This window comes from Bos indicus x Bos taurus, chromosome 6, assembly GCF_003369695.1.
Source record: "Bos indicus x Bos taurus breed Angus x Brahman F1 hybrid chromosome 6, Bos_hybrid_MaternalHap_v2.0, whole genome shotgun sequence".
NCBI classification, from domain to species: domain Eukaryota; kingdom Metazoa; phylum Chordata; class Mammalia; order Artiodactyla; family Bovidae; genus Bos; species Bos indicus x Bos taurus.
Genome location: NC_040081.1, coordinates 96,174,841 through 96,198,495, shown reverse-complemented (window position 1 = coordinate 96,198,495; position 23,655 = coordinate 96,174,841). Strand labels below are relative to the sequence as shown.

Sequence of the window (23,655 nt, the reverse complement as noted above, 5' to 3'; positions counted from 1 at the left end):
CTAATGTCTGCATTCTTAGACATGTCCCTTAATTTACTCTCTCCAGTGGTATATGTTAAGCTTAGTTAAAAATGCAATTAGAGTCATTCAAGTTGCCCCCATTGGCAACTGCACAGAGTCTTCAGTAGCTGGGATTTGTGCCCCCACCCCCTAAATTTTTACTTCCATTTAGGACAGAAATTTGTTGTTTAGTCGCTCAGCCACGTCCAACTCTTTTGTAACCCCATGGACTGTAGCTCACCAGGCTCCTCTGTCCATGGGATTTTCCAGGCAAGAATACTAGACTGGCTTGCCATTTCCTTCTCCAGGGGATCTTTCCAATCCAGGGCTTGAACCCTTATCTCCTACATGGAAGGCAGATTCTTTACCACTGAGCCACCAGGGAAGCCCTAGGACAGAAAATGAGACTTCAAATCAGGAACAGAAAGAGAAATTCCCATGATTAGACTTTTCCATTTCCTGGAAAAAATTTAGTTGCACTCATCAAGGAATTATGATCATTTCTATAAACTAGCTCAGTTAGAGTTTATACCTTTGTTCTCAACTGGGGGTAATTTTGCCTGCCCCCTGGTGCTTGGCAATGCCTGGGCACATTTTTGGTTGTTATGGGCGATCCAGGGAGGAGGGTGTGCTGCTGGCATCTGGTGGGTAGAGACCAGGGATGCTGGCAGCCTTTCTTCAGTGCTCTGTACAGCACATACATCCCATAATAACGGATTATCCAGTCCAAAGTGTTCATAGGCCCAACACTGAATAACTGATTTAACCAAACCATGTGGATGAGAAAATGGATATATGCTAAGCAGAGAGAAAAATGTTATTTTACTACAGTTCAGAGGCTTTTGTGTCTGTCCTTTGGCTTCACTTTGTAGCTCTATGACACATGAGTAAATCTGCTTCCAAAATAATGTTTTGGGATAAGACTGCAGTCTTTTTTTGGCATTTTTTCATCTGGTGCATATTTAGTGGATACCTTTTCTGTGCCAGGCGCTGGGCCAGGTAATGAGGCTACAGCGAAGACCAAGTCTTGTTGGGTCTTCGCTCCCTGGAGCAGAAATCTGAGAGTGAACATCAAGATCTCTCTCGTGGTATAGTGCTCAGTGTACAGGTGTGTAAAGACGAGGAAGGGTCATGAAGAAGGCATTTGATGGGAAGATTGAAGAGGGTGCTTCACTATTATGCATTCCAGCTGTCTGCTACTTTGGCTGTGTTTTTTCTCCTTACTGTCCAATCTTGATTTTGGCTTTTTCTCATTTTTTTTTTTTCTGCCACCAAAATCTTTCCTCCCTTCCATTTTCCCCTTTCAGTTCAAACTTTCTGAATAACATGTATTGCTTCCTTCCCAAACAAAATTAAAACACACATAAAAACTACCAGCAATCCACATGTAAAGGTCACGCCCACCTAAACCTTGAACTTAATTTGTCTTAATTAAAGATCCTTTTTTGTATGTTTATCTATATCTGTGTTTTCTGTCCTTTAATACTGCATATTATTTGGGGACAGAATACATGCTGTCTCAGATTCTTAACTTTTTCTAATTCTTGTCCCAAAACATATCAAAACCCTAGGTGAGTTAATAAATATTTTTATGTTATATGGAGAAAGAGTGAGAGAAAGTTTATACATATTAGATCTTTGAGCCATACCAAAGTTTTTGTATACATTTCTTTCAGTTTTTAAATTCTATTCAACCAAAATAAAACTATCAGTGTGCATATATATACATGTATACACACATATATATACCCATACACAAAATACACATACATACATCTATGCACACATATACATAATGCATCTGTATGCATACTGTTGTTCACTCGCTAAGTCATGTCTGACTCTTTGTGACCCCATGGACTGCAGCACGCCAGGCTTCCCTATCCTCCTCCATCTCCCGGAGTTTGCTCAAACTCTTGTCTACTGAGTCCTGATGTCACCCAACCATCTCATCCTCTGTTGTTCCTTAACCCTCCTGTCCACAATCTTTCCCAGCATCAGGGTCTTTTCCAATGATTTGGCTCTTTGCATCAGGTGGCCAAAGTATTGGAGCTTCAACTTCAGCATCAGTCCTTCCAGTGAATATTCAGGGTTGATTTCCTTTAGGATTGACTGGTTTAATCTCCTTACAGTCCAAGGGTCTCTGAAGAGTCTTTCAGCACCACAGTTTGAAGGCATCAATTCTTTGATGTTCAGCTTTCTTTACGGTCCAGTTCTCACATCTCTACATCACTATTGGAAACATCATAGCTTTGACTATTTGGATCTTTGTCAGAAAAGTGATATATCTCTGCTGTTTAATACACTGTCTAGGTTTTTCACAGCTTTCCTTCCAAGGAGCAAGCATCTTTTAATTTCATGGCTGTAGTCACTGTGTGCAGTGATTTTGGAGCCTAAGAAAATAAAATCTGCCACTGTTTCCACTCTTTCCCCATCTATTAGTCATGAAGTGATGGACCTGATGCCATGATCTTCATTTTTTGAATGTTGAGTTTTAAGCCAGTCTTTTCACTCTCATATATGTGCACATATACATAATACATATTTATGCATATATTACATATATATATATATATAAGAATATTTATTGCAAAGCAACAACAAAAGAATAAAGTCCTGGAAACCATCAAATCTCTGTCAGTAAAGGAAAGCATACATAAAGTATGATAAATCCATATTATGAGTGTTATGCAGCCATTAAGAGGAACGAGTGACTCTATCTGAACTGACTGGAAAGATGTTGATAATGTAGTCCTAGTAGGATGCTATGATCTCAAGAAAGAAAGAAACTTCTCTGTGTGCATATGTACTATAGTGTGTATAATTAGTATGTAATACATACATATTTGCATAAAAATAGAGAAAGTGTGGAAGGATGAACAGAGATTTTTACTATTGGTTGCCTCTGAAGGATAGGTTAGAAAGGGGATTGACTCATTAAGAATGTATATTACCGTGCCATGCTCAGTTGCGTTAGACTCTTTTGTGACCCTGTGGACTGTAGCCCACCAGGCAACTCTGACCATGGGATTTTCCAGGCAAGAATGCTGGAATGGGTTGGCATTTCCTACTCCAAGGGATCTTCCCCACCGAGGGATGGAACCCGCATCTCTTGTATCTCCTACATTGCAGGTGGATTTACCTGCTGAGACATTTTAGTTTTGTAATTAATTAAAAAATAGAAAATTTTATTGAAAAAATTATTACCGTTATGTCCATTAAATTCTTCATAGGATAGTCCAGAAGGAACAAACTTGCAGATAAATCCCATCTGGCCTTGGATACCAAAATGCCTTTTTAGTGGCTCACAAGACCAAGAAAATATCCACACAACTATATAAAAAGCCAATCATGCGAAGAACAAGTGAGCTAAAGAGAGGGGATGAGATGGCAAGTCTGATACTACTGTTCAGGCTCACACCACTTGTGGATAGAGAGAAGCTCCACCCATCACTCAGATTCTTCAAGGTGTCATTTGAAAGATATTGGCATTTGATGATTTGCATGTCTCTTCAAAAAAGAGTCACGTGTGTGGTTGAGAAGGTGGGTACTAGAGTCAGACTGATTGGCTTTCATTCCTGATCTATTTCTAAGGCATGACAATTAATCTAATGGTGCTGTAGTCCTTTATTTGTGAAATGAAGTAAATAAGAGTCTTTATCCTTACTAGATCATCGTTGGCCCACAATGAATGTTCTGACTTGGAGGGGGTGGAAAGTGGGATTGGTGAAAGACAGGCACTTTTTATAATCCAGAGAAATCAGGAACTTTCCTGGTGGTCCAGTGGCTAAGCTGGACCATTGGGACCATTGGGTCCACTGGGTCTGAGCTCCCAATGCAGGGGCCCAGGTTCGATTCCTGGTCAGGGAACTAGATCCTGCATGCTGCAACTAAGGGTTCACATGCTGCAACTAAGACTCGGGGCAGCCAAAATAAATAAATAAATATTAAAAAAAAAAAAAGTCCAGAGACATCAGTGTGGTCATGGGAGATGGTTCCCACCTTGCATGGAAGATGCACAGGCCAGGGTCAATGTCATTACACTTTGCCAGTTCTAATGGGTCTCCCACCTTCTTGTTTTGCAGACCACTATCTTCAGCACACTGGCCAATGAGAAGTCCTTATCTGACTGCAAAAAGGTAAGTCAGCCTGCAGGAATTCCAGCCTGCAGTCAGCATAATAAGCGACTTTAGAACTGATGACATTCAGTTGAAAAGCTATGGCATCAATGAAAATGCTGTGCTGACATTGTGTGGTCCTCTTTCCTCAGAGATGGAAATTTGAATGGTTCTCTTTAAGGATGTGGAGGACGCTGTTATCGTTTGACAGTGGTTTCTTATACAGAAGCTCTGGTTCCATCTATTTCTATCTCGCTATTATCTGATATTTTATTCTGTAAGATGAGCGTCAAGGGAGTTCAGGGCAAGCTGCGTGGCAGGCATCTCTATCTTTGTTTGCAAATTTAAATGTAATAAACCTAAACCCAATACAAAATAAAAATGATTTTGTATTTGGAAAGCTGAACTTATAGCATAAAAATCTGGTTTGGATTCACCACAGTTGAGTTTGAGAAGCTGTCAGGCTTTGCAAAAGGATTAGCCTCACTGGCATCTGATGGAAGCCGTCTTGTAATGGATCATGTCTGAGGACTGCCTGCTGGAGCAGCAGCGTGTCTAATTCCTGGCCTCTGCAGTGCAGGGGGCACTTTTATCCGCCTCTTTAATCTCGGGTTTAACTAGATCTTGTCCTTCTTGAGGGGAAAGAAGTGATTTCACAGTCTGAAAACTCAAATAAATTCTTTGACACTATCTATTGATATGGCAAACCAGGTGCATAAAGAGTTGACCTGCGCCTTGTATATTAGTTATTTGGCATTTCTGGGGATTTTATACCATGACATTGTTTGCTGGGTTGTTTCCGTTTCTGAATTTGCTTGATATGGAAATAGGTAGCAGGGGTCCTCATCTTTAAAGGTGGCATGGGGGCCCACTGTTCTGAGTGCTATCCATTTCATTACCTTGATCATTTTTTTTTTATTGTGAATTAGTTCGCCATCTTAATTGGGTTCTGCAGTGTTTGTCTGGTTTTGGGCTCCCCGTGTGGAATTCTTAAAATTATAGAGCTTAGAGAATAAAACAAGAGGAAAGGGGACAGGGGCACAACCTTTAAAAGAATGACGTAGCCCAAGGACTTGACCTAAGTTGATTAGAACCAAATAGGTCCAAGTTGGCAGATGAGCCGACTTGCACTAGAAATCCCCACCCCTTCCCCCAAATAGCTGGAATACTCCTCCCGCTCTTTAGCCTCTGAAATTACCCACCCTGTAGAAACTTGACAGCCTCATACTCCCAGACCTCTCACCTTCAAGACGACCCAAGCTCTGTCTGTGGAGTGTGTTTCCCTCTAAGTAAATCCACTTCTTACTTCTATCACTTTGTCACTGAATTCTTTCTGTGGCGAGACATCAAGAACCTGAGCTTCATTAAGTCCTGACAGCAGGTGTGATCTCACTTAAAAGACTGTGGGTTCAAATCCTAACTGGGTTTAGGCTGGATTTGAGTCCCAGCATGTGAATTCAAGTCCCGGTCTGCATTACACGGTTTTAAAAGGACTTCAGGGGTTCTCTAGTCTCCTGCTTTTTCCAGATTGGACTGCCATGAATATCATGTACAGATAATGATAATGAGGCTGGTGGGCCTCTAGCCTCCACTTGAATGTTCCACTGACGGTGTACTTAATGACTCTACCTATCACTAGAGACACGGTATTAGAGAGTTAGTTCTTCATTTTCCTGAGCCAGTATCTGCCTCCCTTTGACTTTTGTCTAGTGATTAAGTATGAAGCCAGCTAATATGCTGTCTTCTGAATCTTCTCCCCACCCCATTGCAAGGCTATTTATCTTCCTTATTTATTTCTAAGAGGATGTTGATAATGATTGATTTCCAAAAGCTTGGCTGCTGGGAGCTCACTGTCTGGTTTAAAAACCTGGCTCTGCTACTTGTTATGTCTGTGACTTTGGGTTGGTGACATAACCTATTTGTGCCTCGTGTTTACCATCTGTAGAATGGGCATAATAGCTGCACACTTCATATGGTGGGTGAATTAGCATACGCAGAGTGTTCTGAACAGTGCTCAGCACGTAGAAGCATTGTATTAGTTATTATTATTATGGCTTCTAGACCAGGTTATCCTTTTCTTTTGGGGGGGTGGGGAGCTAGTTTTTATAACCAGTGTCAAGAATTGTGCTTTTCACTCTTCATTCAACAAGCTCTGTTTACAAACTTAGTGTGTGGCAAGCACAATATAAGATGTGATCTGTGATGAAATGATAAGCTGTAGGCATTCTTGAGTGCAGCACTAACTTTCTACTAACAGTCTAAGATGGCACAAGTTTCTATTTATAAGCCATATCCTTCTGTTGATCACATGATGCTTAATGTACTTGCATGAGCCCTTAAAACATTTTTACATGAACTGGCATTAAAACACAAATCTGTTTTATATTTATGTAAGTGATTCTTTTAGTACAGATGCAGGCCAGTATGTTTATTTTCATTGAATTAAAAAAATTTGATCAATCAAGATAATTTATAAAGCCAGTCCTGTTATCCACCTTATTACTACCTCTCCTAGTTCTATATCATACACAAATTAGAATAGTATAGTTGGTCTCTGTGACTTCACTTTCCTTCATCCATTTATCTGTGTTTACAAGTGTTCACTGAGCATCTACTATGGGATGTGAACTGGAATATCCTGTGAACAAGTCACATCTGATCTTCACCCTCATAGAACTAGTAGGTAGTCATTGAAAGTGAAGTTGCTCAGTCGTGTCCGACTCTTTGTGACCCTATGGACTGTAGCCTACCAGGCTCCTCCTTCCATGGGATTTTCCAGGCAAGAGTACTGGAGTGGGTTGCCATTTCCTTCTCCAGGAGATCTTCCTGACCCAGGGATCAAACCCGAGTCTCCTGCATTATAGGCAGATGCTTTACCGTCTGAGCCATGAGGGTGATAGTAGGTAGTCATTAAACAAGTAAAATTGTCATAGATGATATGTTCTGTTGGCCAAATTGTGATAGATGATATGATTTTTTTTAACTGGGAAGGTTCTAGGATCATATACGATGAGAACTTAAGCTAATCCAGGGGCCAGGGGAAACTTTCCTGAAGAAGTGACTTTCACACACAATAAATGAATGGGATTTGGCTGTGTGAAGACAAGGTGGAGACAGAAAAAGAGCAAGTGTAAAAGTCTGGAAGTGAGAGGTAGAGAAGTGTAAAGTGTTCAGAATGTCTAGAAATTATAACTTGAAATTGAAGATGGGAAACCGTGAAATAAAAGGCAGCCTGATCATGAATGGCCTTGTAAAACTATAGTAAGTGTTCAGATATATTGTAAGGGTAACAAGCAATTTTTAAAGGACTTTGAGCTAGGGAGGGTAGGTGTGTATGACATGATATGATTTTTATTTTAAAATCTCTTGGCTACTAAATAACAGAAGCAACTAGAGTTTAGATATGAAGTCTAAGAGGGAGGCTATAATTTAGGCAACAGATGGTCATAGCCAGAATCAGAATAATGGCAGTGGGAATCAAGAGGTTTATAAAGTCAACAGCATATAATAATAGTTTGGATACATGGGAGAGGAAGTTGCTAAGGATAATTGCCTGATTTCAGAGAAGAGCAATGGGCAGATTTGCAGCGCTGTTTTCTGAGACAGGAGACAGGGATAGGGAGGAAGTTGGTGGAGTTCAGATGAGTTCAGATGAGTATTGCTTGGTCTGTGTTAAATGAGTTCAAATTGATATGTGTTAGATTTGTGAAATTTCCTGGTAAGGATGACCAGCAGGCATCTGGTCATGTAGCATTACAATTCTTCAGCCCAGAAAGCTTTGAATGCTTTCTGGTCTGGAGATATGAATATGGGAGTAATATGCATGTAGAGAATGATTGAGAGAGTGGGAATGGGTGAAGTCACCGGGGAGGGTGTGGAGAGTGAGAAGGAGGAGGGTTTACAAAAATCTTGAGGGGTATTGATATGTAAAGTCCGGAAGAAGACTGTGCCCTCTGTAAGACACCAGCTGACCCTGTACAGAATACTGAGGCAGGGAAGAGGGGAATGCAGGGCAGTCTCCACTCTGCCCCCCAGTTCTATGCCCAGTTGGTTTTTGACAAGGGTACCAGGTCCTCAGTGGAGAAGAAAATCATCTTCAACAAATGGTGCTGAGACAGCTGATGTATACATGCGGAAGAAAAAAGTTGGACCCCAGACTCACACCACAGAGCAAAATGAACTCCAAAGGGAGCAGTGACCTAAATGTAAAAACTTGGAGGAGAGGACGGCGGAGGAGAACCTGTTTAATGAGTAACAAGTTTTGCTCTGGAGTGATGGAGGTGTTCAGGTACCAGGTAAAGGTAATGGTTGCACAACATTGTGAATGTTCTAAATGCCACTGGACTGTCCACTTTACAACGGCTATGTGATGTGAATTTTACCTCAATAAATTATTTAAAAAACATCTAAGGGATCTCAGTTTTTATACCAAAGAGCCCCCAAACTCTGCATCACTTGAGCAGTCTGGAGACCTGGAACAGACTGCTAGAATACCCCCTGCCTTCTCGTCAGCTTGGAAAACTCACTCTTCCATGGAGAGATCTCTTTCTTTGTCCCTTTCCTTTCCAAGATTTTTGAAAGACTGTTCTTGGTTTCTCCAAGAAAGATGAGTGGTTTTATCTCCTGCGCTCGTAACATTTGGTACTGACTTCAAGTATAACCTAACAACAACCACACGACTTGTCAAATGTTGACCATGTTCGCTGTGCAAAGTACTTTACATGGGTTTTCTCATTCCATTTTTATAACAGCCCTCGCAGGTAGGCAATAAAACCATGAACTGGTAAAGAACCTGCTGGAGGACACTCCAGTAGTAGATGTTGTAGTCAAGATGTGAGTTCAGCTTTCTGACCCTAGAGTCATCGCTTTTAGTGTTTGTTACCTTCTCTGCCGCTGGGTTCTAAATACTTATTTATATTAGGTCTTGCTTCCCCCTAAACTATCAGTTCTTGGAAGGGAGCAACCATGACTGATTCTATTAGCAGTATTAAAAAAAATACCCCACAGGTAGTAAGAACTCAATCAATGAATTAATTATTGAATGAGTTTGGATGAGATCCATGAGATCCAAATGAATTTGCTGCGCGCATGATAGTGAAGGACAGGGAAACCTGAGGTGCTGCACGCAGTCCGCAGGGTCACAAAGAATTGGACACGACTTAGCAGAGAAGGCGATGGCACCCCACTCCAGTACTCTTGCCTGGAAAATCCCATGGACGGAGGAGCCTGGTAGGCTGCAGTCCATGGGGTCGTGAAGAGTCAGACACGACTGAGCGACTTCCCTTTCACTTTTCACTTTCATGCATTGGAGAAGGAAATGGCAACCCACTCCAGTATTCTTGCCTGGAGAATCCCAGGGACGGGGGAGCCTGGTTGGCTGCCATCTATGGGATCACACAGAGTTGGACACGACTGAAGCGACTTAGCAGCAGTGGTAGCAGTAGCGACTGAATGATAAATGGTTGTCTGTTAGCATAATATTATTATGGGACCATTTTGTTCTAAAAAGTATTTTTTTTTCCTTTTCACAGCAATTGAGAAAGAATATATTCACTGTAAAGGTAATTTCTGCATTAAAATAAGGTGTTAATGGATGGCTAGTGGGGATTGACATGTTAAGGTTGGGCAAAGACAGCAACTATTCTAAAGCTTACTTCCTAAACACCATCTGATAGAGTTGTAAGAACCCTATTCTTATTTTCAGCCAAAGACCAGTTCATGCTGTAATTTGGAGAACTTAAACACCTCTAGGTAATATGCATAAATTCATTCATTATTCATGAATATTTATTGAGTATCTCCTATTGCAAAGCACTTGTTATTCCTAACATGTTATAGGAGAAAAACAAATATGCCAAGACAAGAGATGACTTGCTCTAGGGCACATATTAAACTCAAGATAAACTCTTAGAGGATAGGCCTGATTCAGATCTTCGGATTTTCTCTCTCTAAAACCTCTCAAATAAAACTACCGTATGACACAGCCGTCTTGCTACTGGGCACGTACCCTCTGTCTGTGCATGTATGTGCTCAGTCACTCAATCATATCTGTCTCTTTGCAAACTATGGCCAGGCTCCTCTGTCCATGGAATTTTCCAGGCCAGCATACTGAAGGAGATTGCCATTTCCTCCTGCAGGGGATCTTCCTGACCTAGGGATCGAACCTCTGTCTCCTGCATCTCCTGCACTGACAGCCAGATTCTTTACCACAGCACCACCTGGGAAGCCCTGAGAAAACTATAATTCTAAATGACACAGGTTCTCCAGTATTCACTGCGGCCCTATTTATAGTCCCCAGGACAGGGAAGCAACCTAGATGTCCATCAACAGATGAATGGATAAAGAAGTTGTGGCACATATATACAATGGAATATTACCCAGCTATAAAAAGGAACACATTTGAGTCAGATGAAATGAGCTGGATGAACCTATTATGCAGAGTGAAGTAAGTCAGAAAGAGAAAAACAAATATCATTAACGCATGTATATGGAATCTAGAAAAATGGTATGGATGAATGTAGTTGCATTCATTTGTATTCATTGCAAGAATGCAGATGTAGAGGATGCTCTTGTGGACACAGCAGAGGAAGGAGAGGGTGGGACAAATCAAGAGAGGAGCACTGACACATGTACAGTACCAAATGGAAAACAGATCACTAATGGGAAGTTGCTATATAACACAGGGAACTCAGCCCACCCTCTTTGATGACCTAGAGGGGTGTGGGGTGGGAGGGAGGCTCAAGAGGAAGGAGCTCTGTACTTACGGCTGATGCCGTTGTTGTACAGCAGAACCCGACACAACATTTAGAGCAGTTATTCTCCAAGTAAAATTTTTAGAAATTATAAAAAGATAAAACCTCTCCACGCCACACTATTTATCTAGTGTTGACACGTGAAGGGTGTGTATTCAGTGGACCAGCAGCACAGAACGATCCTCAAATGTGCTTCATAACGTCTCCTGCCGCCTGTTCTATGTCCATCGGTATTTATAAGTTTGTGTCTTGATGCTTTTCCATCTCTCAGTGCAAGATATGGACCCACATGTGTCAGGACTTTCCGAGCAGCACTATTGAACTTCCATCATTTTAATTGGAAGCAGCACATAAAACAGATGCCTTCACCCCTTCTCCAAGCCTCCTCACTCTGACCCTGACCCCCACCCCTGGGACACAGGTCAGAGATAGGCAAGGGGTGACAGAGAGGTGAGGGTGATGGATGGGGTGAAGTTCAGGCATAAGATGAATCTGAGGGATGGGTCAAAGGTTAGAGATTTCTGTTTCACAAATTACTTAAAAATGAAAAACAGTGGTTTTCCAGTTTGACATCAAAACACCCTACCTTATCCTGCTGTGTATTCCATCTACATATGGTAACCTAGACTCCCAACCATGTAATACTAGTTGTATAAATAGGTTTCTCAGGTTGGAGAATTTATTTTAAAAATTCAGCTGTCACTTGGTGGTATATTGTATCTTGTGTGTGTGTTGAGGGGGTGAGTGGGCTCCATTTCTCTCTCTCACTCTGCCCTCTCTCCTTGGACTTCTGATATCAACCCATATACACGAAAACCTTTAAAAAATAGTACATTTAGGAAATGAATCCTTATCATATTAAAAGGTATTGGTGTGGGGACTCTGTGGGAACCTAAAGGAAATCTATCTGTTGATGGTAGTAATTTGTGGGGATATTTGTGGCTGGGTAGACTGTGCATCCCTTCCACCCAACCACTGGCTTTGACTTGTCCCTCCACCGTTACCAATGACATATGAATATGCAGAGCACATGCTTAGGTCATCACTTAGCCCACTGGGTGAATGTTTTACTTTTAATAGACGATGCTTCACTCACATAGGCAAGGTAATTTTCCTTCAGGAAGCGGTGATTAAAATAGACAATGTAACAGGCTTTTGGAAGTTTTCATCCGTGTTGATGAATGGGTCCCTGTGTAAACACAGCCCAAGATAGTAGTATCGGTGGTTAAGATATTTACTTACAGTTGGTTCCTCAGCCTTTGAAACTGTATTATATCTGGCTTCCTCTTTTAAAGACCAAGACTTAGTGTCTAGACGGCGTTTGCTGACCTCTACAACGCAGGCTGGGCAGATTCCCATGACTCCTGGCCTCTTGGCAGAATTTCCAGGGTGGCAGGTCACCGTGGCTTCTTCCCATGGCCTGAGAAAGGGCACAGAGACGAAATCAACCCTGTCAGCATCGAGGAAAATTTTCAGTTCCCGCCTAAGAAAGGCAGAATTCCATGTTCTGGAGCAGTTACAGTGAAGGGTATCATTTCAAGTAAATTTAAATGCTGTTTACTTTCTAAATAGATTTTTGGGAAGCTATGAAGGTTCATTGTTGGCAGAGTGCTGTTTTTGCTGACTTGTTATAGGGCTGTCTGCTGGAGAAAGGATGACAGAGATGTATTTGTAAAGTTCTATCCCTTTTTTCATATGTGCCAATACAGATCACTAACTTATAGGAAGGAAAGTTGTATTGCTTTGAACAGAGGGGCGGTATTGCAGCCAGCGCCCCTCCTCCCTGTCGCTCCATGTCTCACTCACTTAGCCAAGAATGGGCTCTTAGTGCTCCTTTGCAGTATTTGGGATAAGGATGCATGGTTCTGGATTCTGGGCACTCTCCTTTCAGCAACTGTTGCCTAGTTTTTGGTTTTTATTCTTGCATTTTTCCCATCTCCACTCTCCTGAGAGGCAGTATGGTGCAGGGTTAAGAGCACAGACTCTGGAGACCAATGTCTGTGACTTGAATCCCAGATCCATTACCCAGGAGCTCTGCAACTTTGCCCAAGTCACTCAGCCTCTCTGTGCCTCACTTATGTCATGTATGAAATGAGACAAATGATGGTATCAACCCCCAAAATTGTTGTGAGGATTGAACAGGTGGATCCACATAAAATTCTTCGAACAGCCTCTCGGTAAGAGATGTTCATTATTATCCCAGCCCTGTGGTTGCAGAGAATAATTTGAACGTTGGTACTCTGTGTCCTGCTGTATCTTTTTGCTCTAAAATACCAAAAATATCAAGGAAAGTACTCAAAAGACTTCGGCTAATGTCAACATTTGGAAAGAACATTAATAGTAATTGCACTAGAGAAATACCCTCATGTTGGTCTCTAATTCTTATTTACTCTAATTCTTAATAACTAGAGTGCACTCAAGTTCAATATTATTTGGGTTCCAGTTCTGTAGAAGAAGGCATTTCTTAATAAATGAAACATAAAATCTTTCTAATTGTACAATGAATATACTTTTTTATATCTTCTAGCACTGGACAGAATGTTGAGCCCGTGCTGCTGCTGCTGCTAAGTCACATCAGTCGTCTCCGACTCTGTGCGACCCCATAGATGGCAGCCCGCCAGGCTCCTCTGTCTCTGGGATTCTCTAGGCAAGAACACTGGAGTGGGTTGCCATTTCCTTCTCCAATGCATGAAGGTGAAAAGAGAAAGTGAAATCATTCAGTCATGTCCTACATAGAAGACATTAATACCGCTTGTTAATTCATAAATTTGGCTTGGTATTTTTCTTCCAAAAGCCTCCAGGAGAAGGCTTGAAATGGAAAAGAATTTAAGAGAAAGAATCTACTTTTTATAGATGGGCTTATGGCTTTATTCTTATCAAAAGGAGCCATTTCAATGGATGGAGGCTTTGGATTGACTATGAAAAAATGCTGTGGGTATATTGGACTTCCTTGCTTTCAGCATAGCATCCATGGATGTAATTTAAGAGAGTGAATATCAGTGATTCCTTCATAATGATTTTATAGCCTTGGCCTAGACATTTTTCATTCTTTTCCATATGATTGCAACATTTTCAAATATACCATATATTTTCACATATACCCAAGGTCAAACCAAGTAGTCCTAATTTACAGGATCGAAACGCATTGTGCGAAATAGTCTTAGGACCAGAAGAAATTCATTGCCTATTTTTGTGTATGTCCTATCTTAAGCAAAAAAATCAAGGAATACGTTATAATCATTTTTTGGATGAGGTATAATTTGCAGCAAATAAAATGTAGTGATAAGTTGACAATTTAATGATATAATTGTTTTTTAAATTGGACCACAGGATCTCATCAGTGCCATTAAGATATGCCTTTTGGGACATGGGCATTTTCATGAATGGGGCCTTACTGCTCTGGACAGCACTGGTGATGCCAGTTCAGTTCAGTCGCTCAGTCATGTCTGACTCTCTGTGACCCCATGAATCACAGCACGTCAGGCCTCCCTGTCCATCACCAACTCCCGGAGTTTACTCAAACTCTTGGAGTCGGTGATGCCATCCAGCCATCTTATCCTCTGTCGTCCCCTTCTCCTCCTGCCCCCAATCCCGCCCAGCATCAGAGTCTTTTCCAATGAGTCAACTCTTCGCATGAGGTGGCCAAAGTATTGGAGTTTCAGCTTTAGCATCAGTCCTTCCAATGAACACCCAGGACTGATCTCCTTTAGAATGGACTGCTTGGATCTCCTTGCAGTCCAAGGGACTCTCAAGAGTATTCTCCAACACCACAGTTCAAAAGCATCAATTCTTCGGCACTCAGCTGTCTTCACAGTCCAACTCTCACATCCATTCATGACCACTGGAAAAACCATAGCCTTGACTAGACGGACCTTTGTTGGCAAAGTAACGTCTCTGCTTTTGAATATGCTACCTAGGTTGGTTATAACTTTCCTTCCAAGGAGTAAGCGTCTTTTAATTTCATGGCTGCAGTCACCATCTGCAGATTTTGTAGCCCCCCAGAATAAAGTCTGACATTGTTTCCACTGTTTCCCCATCTATTTCCCATGAAGTGATGGGCACCCCATAATTCTCTCCCAGCAGCTGCTGTAATTGTCATCATCATTTCAGAGTCAACAGCACATTCAGGTCCATAGTTTGTCTAAGTATAGTCATTGTCTTAAACAGGAACATTGCTAATAGGAAGGAAGGTAGTTAAGGGCAAGTGTCACGAAATAGGTTGCTTTAATCCCTTTTGAGCTATAATTATCGCTCTGCATCTGCATTTGAACAATCCTCACGAGTACCACCTTGGAAGTCTGTGGTTCATGCCTAACTGCTCATGTAATATACATTGTAGGATATATTTGAAACAGTAACAATTAGCAGCAACCTTTTCACCCACCACACATACCTACACCTGAAAAAATCTATTTTGAGCCACCAAAAAAAATAAGTGGATTTTTGTCATAGTAGTTCTGGACTGCCAAAATTGTTTATTGGGGGTGGCAGAAATAAAGGGATGCTGACTAATTTTGCAAATTATACTTGCAAAAGGGCATATAAGAATTGTTTTATTATGTATGTGGTATATAATCCAGAGATATAAAATGATAATATTATAGAGGAATCACCATGATTTACTCTCTTCATTTATCTCTATGGCTGCTACGCCAAAAGGAAGGAAGTCCAACATTTCCATAACACTTTTTCATAGTCACCAATCCAAACCCATCATCCATCGAAGTGCCTCCTTTCAATGAAGAGAAAAGTTGTATGCCCATCTACACTGGGCCAAATGCAAATATATATATATGCATTTTTGTGTGTGGGGGGTTAAAGATCACAAAAAAACTACTCCATTCAGCTCTACAATCACTAACTTGATCTCCTAGCTTCTTTGTCAAGTACTAAAGATATTATTCTTTCTGATGGCTCAGATGGTAAAGCATCTGCCTGCAATGCAGGAGACCCGGGTTCGATCCCTGCATTGGGAAGATCCTCTGGAGAAGAGAATGGCAACCTATGCCAGTATTCTTGCCTGGAAAATCCCAAGGACAGAGGAGCCTGGCAGGCTATGGTCCTTGGGGTCGAATAGAGTTGAACACGACTGAAGCGACTTAGCACAAGGTATTATGGTGAACTTCTGGCTGTGAATTCTGTTTCCCTTGCGATTCTAGATGATTTCCTTTTGGGCTCTGATATTGCTGAGTCTCAAGGGCACCATGGCAGCTTTCTTTCTTCTTCTTTCTGTTTTTGGATTTTCCAGACTGTTACATAATCAGGATTTGGCAAGGTTAAATAGACTTGTGTGCCTGCGCACACATAAACACATTTAATTTTACATGATACGCTCTGAAAGATGAGCTTTCCTAGAGAGATTTATCTTATTTTCTGAGTCCGTAGCACAGTGTGCTAGATGTGAAAAGAAGGTGGAAAAAAAAAATTAGAAGATGACTCCATAAGAAGAATGGCCCAGAATTCGTGTAAATTGGATCTCTCTACTGGCTTACAACTCTTTTTAGAAAAGTGGAGTCGTCAGAATACTTAATTTGCCTCAATTAAGAATGATCACTCTCGCTGTTGTTGCTCAAAATGGGACCAAGTCACTCTGCAATCAAGCTAATTGCAACCTCTGATTTAGCAGCTTAGCTCTGCGCTTCGCCTTTGTTTTCATAAAGGATCTGTACAGGCTAAATAATCCGTCCCCTCCCACTCCCCCCACGCGGATTGTTTTTCTTCATTATTTTAATTCCACACTTTGAGGATTGCTATAATCTTCTGAAGCCATTGCTCACGCCAACTGCTAAATAAGACAGCTGATGTGAGGATGAGGACAGGGCACTCGGATAAGGAGCCAGTGTGGTGGCTGCTTTGTGAGGTCCAGAGCCAGCCCTGAGACACTGCTCCAAGAATTTTATGTGGATCCACCTATTCAATCCTTTCATCCGTTCTAGAAATTGATACCATTATTTGTCTCATGTTATACATGACACAGATGAGGCACAGAGAGGTTGAGTGACTTGGGCAAAGTTGCAGAGCTCATGGGAGGAAGGGCTGGACTCCAGTCCCAGAAGTTGGTCTCCAGAGTCTGTGTACCAATACTGCCTCTCAGCAGAGTGGGAATGAGAGAATGCAAGAATAAAACCCAAAAGCCGGGCAATAATTGCTGAAAGGAGAGTGCCTGGAATCCAAGACCAAGCATTGCCCATGAGTGCTAAGAGGACCTGCTTTGCTGGACAGTGAGAGGAAGGGGCGTGGAGGAGAGGGCTGGGGGAGGGCGGACTCTGCTCCTTCCCGGTGTCAACAGTGATTCAGCTTACCAGCGTATCAGCACCTTCTCAGTGACCACCTGATTCAAAATTGCAATCTGCTCCTGGACCAAGAATCTCCAAGCTGCCTGTGTTTTTACTTCACATTCTAAGATACTGTGTAATTCATTTTTCTTGTATTATTTATTACATGTCTTCTGACAATAGAATCAATTTGAAGATGACAGGGATATATGGATCTGCTTTATTCATGCATGGGAACTAAGACTTGAACGTAATAGCTCCTCAAAATTACTTGTTAAATGAACTACTAGGACCATGACCACCACCTTCACCACCATTCTTAGCCACAGCAAGGGATGGCCATAGAGTTTTAGAGCTGGAAGTGATCAGAGATCATCTCTAGAACAGCTCCGCCTTTTGTCAAAGCAGAGACTCCTGAGTCATGTCCTGGGTCAGGAGCTGGAGACTGGTCTTCTCAAAGACTTGTCTGCCCCCTGAAATGAGTGGGCTGATTCTCCAATGTAAAGTGGCTAGCACTTTAAATATTGTCTTGGGAGATCTCATACTCTACCCTGCTCTGGGGTTGAGCCTAAATTTAATGATCTTTAAAACCACAGACCATGAAGGCTTGCGGAACTGCCTAGATATGTTGGAAAAGAAAAAAAAAAAAACGGTACTGCTGGTGTGGAATTGCAAGATAAGCAGAGAACCCAGTAAATGACTCGGTGGGAGTTTTCCCCAAGAGAAGGATAAAAAAAAGACTGTACTGTTTTTTTGGCAACGGGAACAGGCACTTAACATGATTATAGCAACTCTGGGCACTTGGCTTTTCCCACTGGGGAGATCAAATGTGATAAAAGCAGAGCTGCTTTTCCAAAGCTAAACCTTCATGAGCTTCCATCTCCAACTGAGGTGTCAAAATGGCCGATATCCCTGGCTAGAAGAGCAGTTTAATTAATTTGGGCCTTGAGCTGGCAGTTTGCCACAAAAACACCTGACCATGGTTGTCCATGAATGGAAGTGCAGAGGGCCACTGCCAGGGACTTTCAGACCATCCACCCGTCTCCGTGGGAAAGACAAGTGCCATGTTCTCCTGATGGAGGACATTTCCCCTTGATGTTCTTTGGAGAGAATCTTCTGGCAAAGCCTTTCCTCTCGTATAGCTCCAAAGGTGGGGAAAAAAGATGAAAAGGAAATTGCTGCTTCTGCTTGTGTTAAGAGAGCCACAAAAGTCAGCATCCGCTGCAAGCAGAAGGTGTTCAAGGAAAGGTGACCCTTCTTGCCGAATCAGAGCTTGTCATCTTGTATCAACTGTGGAAATCCCAAGGTTCTCTAAGGAGGATGACGTTTTGAGGCTCTGTAGTGTCAGTGAGGTGACCTGGCATGTTGAGGTGCATCTCCCCGGTGATCTAAGGGGCCTGGGGACTCTGTCATCAGAAGCAGTATAGTGCCCTGCAGGTTTGTAGATGCCTTCATGCCCTGGTTGTGCTTTTGAGCAGCACCTGCTGCTCCTGTTGTTGCAGGAGATGCCCTTTGGAAGATGGGTTTCTGTTTACTCAGAGGAGACGGAGATAAGCTGGAGCACAGGGCTGTGCTCACCTTGCCTTGAGGAAAGGTGCTGAGAGAGGGGTCATAACTCATAATGAGGATTGCTGACTGCAGCTTCACTGCTGACCTGTGCAGGGCATCTGGCTCCCTTCCTCTCCTTTGACTCCTGGGCCACTCCATTATTTTTTTAAAACAATTTTTCCTTTTTAAAATCAATTTTCATTTTGTTTTATTAGTATTTATGTTTATTTATTTTATTTGGCTGCACTCGGAGAAGGCAATGACAACCCACTCCAGTACTCTTGCCTGGAGAATCCCACAGACAGAGGAGCCTGATAGGCTATAGTCCATGGGGTCACTAAGAGTTGGACATGACTGAGCGACTTCCCTTTCACTTTTCACTTTCATGCATTGGAGAAGGAAATGGCAACCCACTCCAGCTTTCTTGCCTGGAGAATCCCAGGGACGGGGGAGCCTGCTGGGCTGCCGTCTATGAGGTCACACAGAGTTGGATACGACTGATGTGACTTAGCAGCAGCATGGTGTCTTTGATCTTTGTTGCGATGGCACATGGGATCTTTAGTTGTGGCATGTGAACTCTTAGTAGTGGCCTGTGGGATCTAGTTCCCTGACCAGGGAACCAACCCGGGGCCCCCTGCTTTGGGAGCTGGGAGTCCTAGCCACCAGAACACCAGGGAAGTCCCTCCTAGGCCACACTTAATCATGGTGGGGGAAATGCTTTCTGTGACCATTTCCTCAGTGCTCCTCTCAGCTCTCTAAAGTAGTTCTAAAAGTCTTTTAAACTTCTAAAGCACATGATAATGTACTTTCAGACGTCAAATGGAGTTATTATGGATTTACTGGTCACATAAGCTATGTAATATGTAGAATATTTATAGCATTGCATGACATATTGTCCAGTTTCTATGTAACTAATAATGACTCTGGAGTAAACTGACTGATAAAATGCTGCCTTAGCACCCGTTCACTCTGTGATGCTCATTGTTACCAAAACCCCTCTGTGCCTGTATTTCTCCTTCCCTGCCTTCCCTCCCCCCACCCTCCACTCCTCCTTCTTCATTTTTGGAGAAACCATTTGTACTTCAATCATTTAGAAAATTTTATCTTATTTATACTGAGCAAAAGTCAGTTAACAAACTTCCAAACTGCTCAAGAGCATCTCACAAAACATTGCATGTAACCTATCACTGTGATGCCAGACTGAAATCCAGAGACAACATGTGCTTTGTTTTCCAATTTGAAAAGAAAAACCATAAATGCAAAATTAAAATATTGTATTACTGAGTACTTGAGTTAGCAAATCATTTTGGCTCAGAGGAGAAAATAAAACTTGGCAATATGTGGGTTTTGTGTCTGCTTTTGTAACAGTCCCTTCATAAAATCAACATTTTAGACCACATTAGTATTACTAATGATTTAAATTTGGGAGTGACCCTCAAAAATTATAGTTATTAAAGCTTTAATAGTAAATGTAAACCCTTAGGCAGACTGAAAAGATCAAGGTAGGAATCAAGGTAAAAGGAGAAATTGGGGAAAACCACTATTTAGGGGTCAAACAGAAAAGTAGCCAGAAAGGGAGAGGAAGCTATCAAGCCTATAGACAGGACCAGAGAGTTTGAAGGTGCAGAGAAAAAAGGAAATCAACTGATGCAGGAATGTTGTAGAGATGGAGAGGTAAGGGTATTGTCCATGGAAGCCAGAGGGTCAGTATAGAAATAAACCTTGACTAGAAGGAGAAACAGATCACCAGCAAAGAGAATATCTCAGTATAAATGAATGTGGACGTGGAACCTCTTCATTCCTGTTGTTCAGTCGCTCAGTCCTTTCCAACTCTTTGCAACCCCATGGGCTGCAGCACGTCAGGCTTCCCTGTCCTTCAGTATCTCCTGGAGTTCACCCAAGTTTATGTCCATCTAGTCAGTGATGCCATCCAACCATCTCATCCTCTCTTGCCCCCTTCTCCTCCTGCCCTCAATCTTTCCCAACATCAGGGTCTTTCCCAGTGAGTCAGCTCTTCACATCAGGTGGCCAGTGTATTGGCATTTCAGCATCAGTCCTTCCAGTGAATATTCAGAGTTGATTTCTTTCAAGGTTGACTGGTTTGATCTCCTTGTTGTCCAAGGGGCTCTCAAGAGTCTTCTCCAGCACCACAGTTCAAAAGCATGAATTCTTTGACACTCAGCCTTCTTTATGGTCCAACTCTCATATCTGTACAGAACTTCTGGAAAGACCATAGCTTTGACTATATGAATCTTTGTCGGCAAAGCAATGCCTTTGCTTTTTAATACACTGTCTAGGTATGTCATAGCTTTCCTTCCAAGAAGCAGTTGTCTTCTAATTTTGTGGCTGCAGTCACCATCCACTTTAAGGTGGATTCATTCTTAAGGTGGAGATAATGATAGTACCCAGCTCAGGGAATTACTGGTTCAGTTGGTAAAGAATCTGCCTGCCAATGCAAGCGACGCAAGAAACACAGGTTCCATCCTTGGATCAAGAAGACCTCTGGAGGAGGAAATGGCAACCCACTTCAGTATTCTTGCCTGGGAAATCCCATGGACAGAGGAACCCGGTGGGTTACAGTCCATAGGGTTATAAAGAGTCAGACACAACTGAGCACACATGCACTCAAGATGACATCAAACTCAAAGTCCAGGATCTTGTGAGAGGCTCTACCTCATTTCCAGATCTAGCTTCTCTCTAGAGACAGATCTACCCACCCCCATCTGGGGCAAATTATCTACCCCCTTCCCCACCACGCAATAGGCAGTGGTGGAACAAAATCAAGATACCCATACGCATGCGTCTCATCAGGAAGGGGAAATCCAGATGCACATAGCAGCTGCTGAGGGTACAACTCTGACATCCCTGCAGCCTCTGACTCTTGGGCGAACCTCACTTCTGTTACTAGGAGGTAATTTCCCAGGCCTCTGGCTCTCCCTCCAAGAGGGTTTTCTTTTACTAGCATCCTCCTTGGCCACAGGTGAAAATGGCATTAGAGAATGTGCCCTCCTTGAAGGAGGAGCTACTTTCTCAGCCTTCTCCCTGCTTGTTGAGTAGCCACAGTTGTTTTTAGTCCCAGGCTCTATAACTCACTAGGAAGCCTGGTGGGCTTCTTCTTATCTGATTCTCAGTCAGCTCCATGTGCTCATCGGCACACTGTTAATTATTTATTTTCATTTATATCCTCTACCTTTTCTCTTTTTACTGATGTATCACTTAATATACATCTGCAGTGCAGGAGACCCAGGTTCAATCCCTGGGACAGAAAGATCCCCTGGAGTAGGAAACGGCAACCCACTCCAGTATTCTTGCCTGGGAAATTCATGGACAGAGAAGCCTGGTGGGCTACAGTCCATGGGGTCACCAAGAGTCGGACATGACTGAGCGACCTTCACTTTCATCACTTACATGTGGAAAATGCACGTATTGTAAGTATACCAGCACAGTCATTTTGTGTATGCCCATATATGCACCATCCATATTGAGCAATAGCATTTTCCAGCACCCTCTTGAACATCCCTCTTCTGGATTCTGGGAAGAATGTGGGTCCTTAGGCCTCAAACCAGCACTGTTCATTCTTGGAGTTTCACAGCCTTTCTTGAGTACGACACCTTTAGCTTCTGGCCTTAACTACCCTCCCCACTGGCTCAAGACGGGTTTCCTGAATCTAAGAGGAAAGGTCTCTGCGGCAGCATTCCCCTCATTTAAGCTCATCCACTCCTCCTTGTCCACTTTCTCCTGAACACTGTGGCTCCAAAATTTATGCCCTTCCATCTGGAAAGAGCTCTCAGATATCTTAGACCATAAACGCATGTGCTCAGATAGTAGCCAGCCCAATTCCATGAACAGGGACCCTTAGCATTCTAATCTAGATAGCTAGGATGCTCTGACAGTTGGTTTCTCCAAGCTGTGAGTAGCCCAAAGTCTGGGCTCAGAAGACATCTAGTTCCAGAACAGTATGAGTTAATTAAGCAACGTGTGGGGCTTTTTGTTCCTCCAGACACCAGTCACTTGCTGGAGGAAATCCATGTTTGTGTTTCTGACGCTCTGTGTATCTATAGTGTGCCTTTCAACAATGTCTGGATTTAAAGGATTGAGAAAGCCAGAGTATCTGTAGATTCTTATCTTGACCTTCATTCATAAAGAAAGGAAGCTAGATCACTTACTGAACAACTCCTTCGACATCCTAGGAACCAAGCTTGCTGTCTCAGCACTTTAAAAATTGCCTTTTGTGCTGCAGACTCTTGGATGGAATCAGCGAGTCCCAGATAAAGTCATGACCTGTTGGGAAAACCTGTCAGTCTGGCTTCAACTTAATGTCATTTTGTTGCCATTTGTTACCGTGAAGTTAAAAAAATTTTTTTGTAGATGAAGGAATAGACATAATTCCAGGAAGGAAAGAAAACTGAAATTAGATCATTTCTGTGAAAATTAGCTGTGTCTGCTCTGGGAAAATAATGTCGATTGATTCAGGGGACGTTGTGTTGTGTTGCTGCCTGCGTCTGGGAAACACAGGCCTGAGTGAGCAGAGTGTGGACTTGGACACAGAGGGTCGTAGACGGCTGTGCTGAAGGGCACAGGGGCTGAAGAGAGAAATTCGGGAGGTGGAGTCGGATGCATTCCCACTCCCCAGGTGAGGAGCTGAGACAGAAGTGATAGGTCCTCACGGCCTCAGCATCCCCTGAGAAGACTGAACAAAACTAGAGACCCCTGAGCTCGGCTTGGCTCCCCGAGATGCCTCTTATTCAGTTGTCTTGACAGGAAGTCTGGACACTGACAAATGTAGAAGCTCCCTCTGCATTCTGGCTTCCCCTGTGGCTCAGCGGTAAAGAATCCACCTGCAAATGCAGGAGACATAGGAGGCGCAGGTTTGATCCCTGGGTCAGGAAGATTCTCTGGAGGAGGAAATGGCAATGCACTCCAATATCTGTGCCTGGAGAGTCCCATGGACAGAGGAGCCTG

The 23,655-nt window shown here is 42.6% G+C and overlaps 1 protein-coding gene across 1 annotated transcript in view; it reads left to right on the top strand.

Moving 5' to 3' along the window:
* The window catches only part of LOC113894441 (ras-GEF domain-containing family member 1B), a 651,277-nt gene that overhangs the window by 240,142 nt on the left and 387,480 nt on the right, over positions 1-23,655 (top strand). Inside the window, exon 3 of the mRNA XM_027544870.1 lies at positions 4,086-4,139. Coding sequence (XP_027400671.1) covers positions 4,086-4,139 — 54 coding nt within the window. The remainder of the gene's footprint in view (positions 1-4,085; positions 4,140-23,655) is intronic.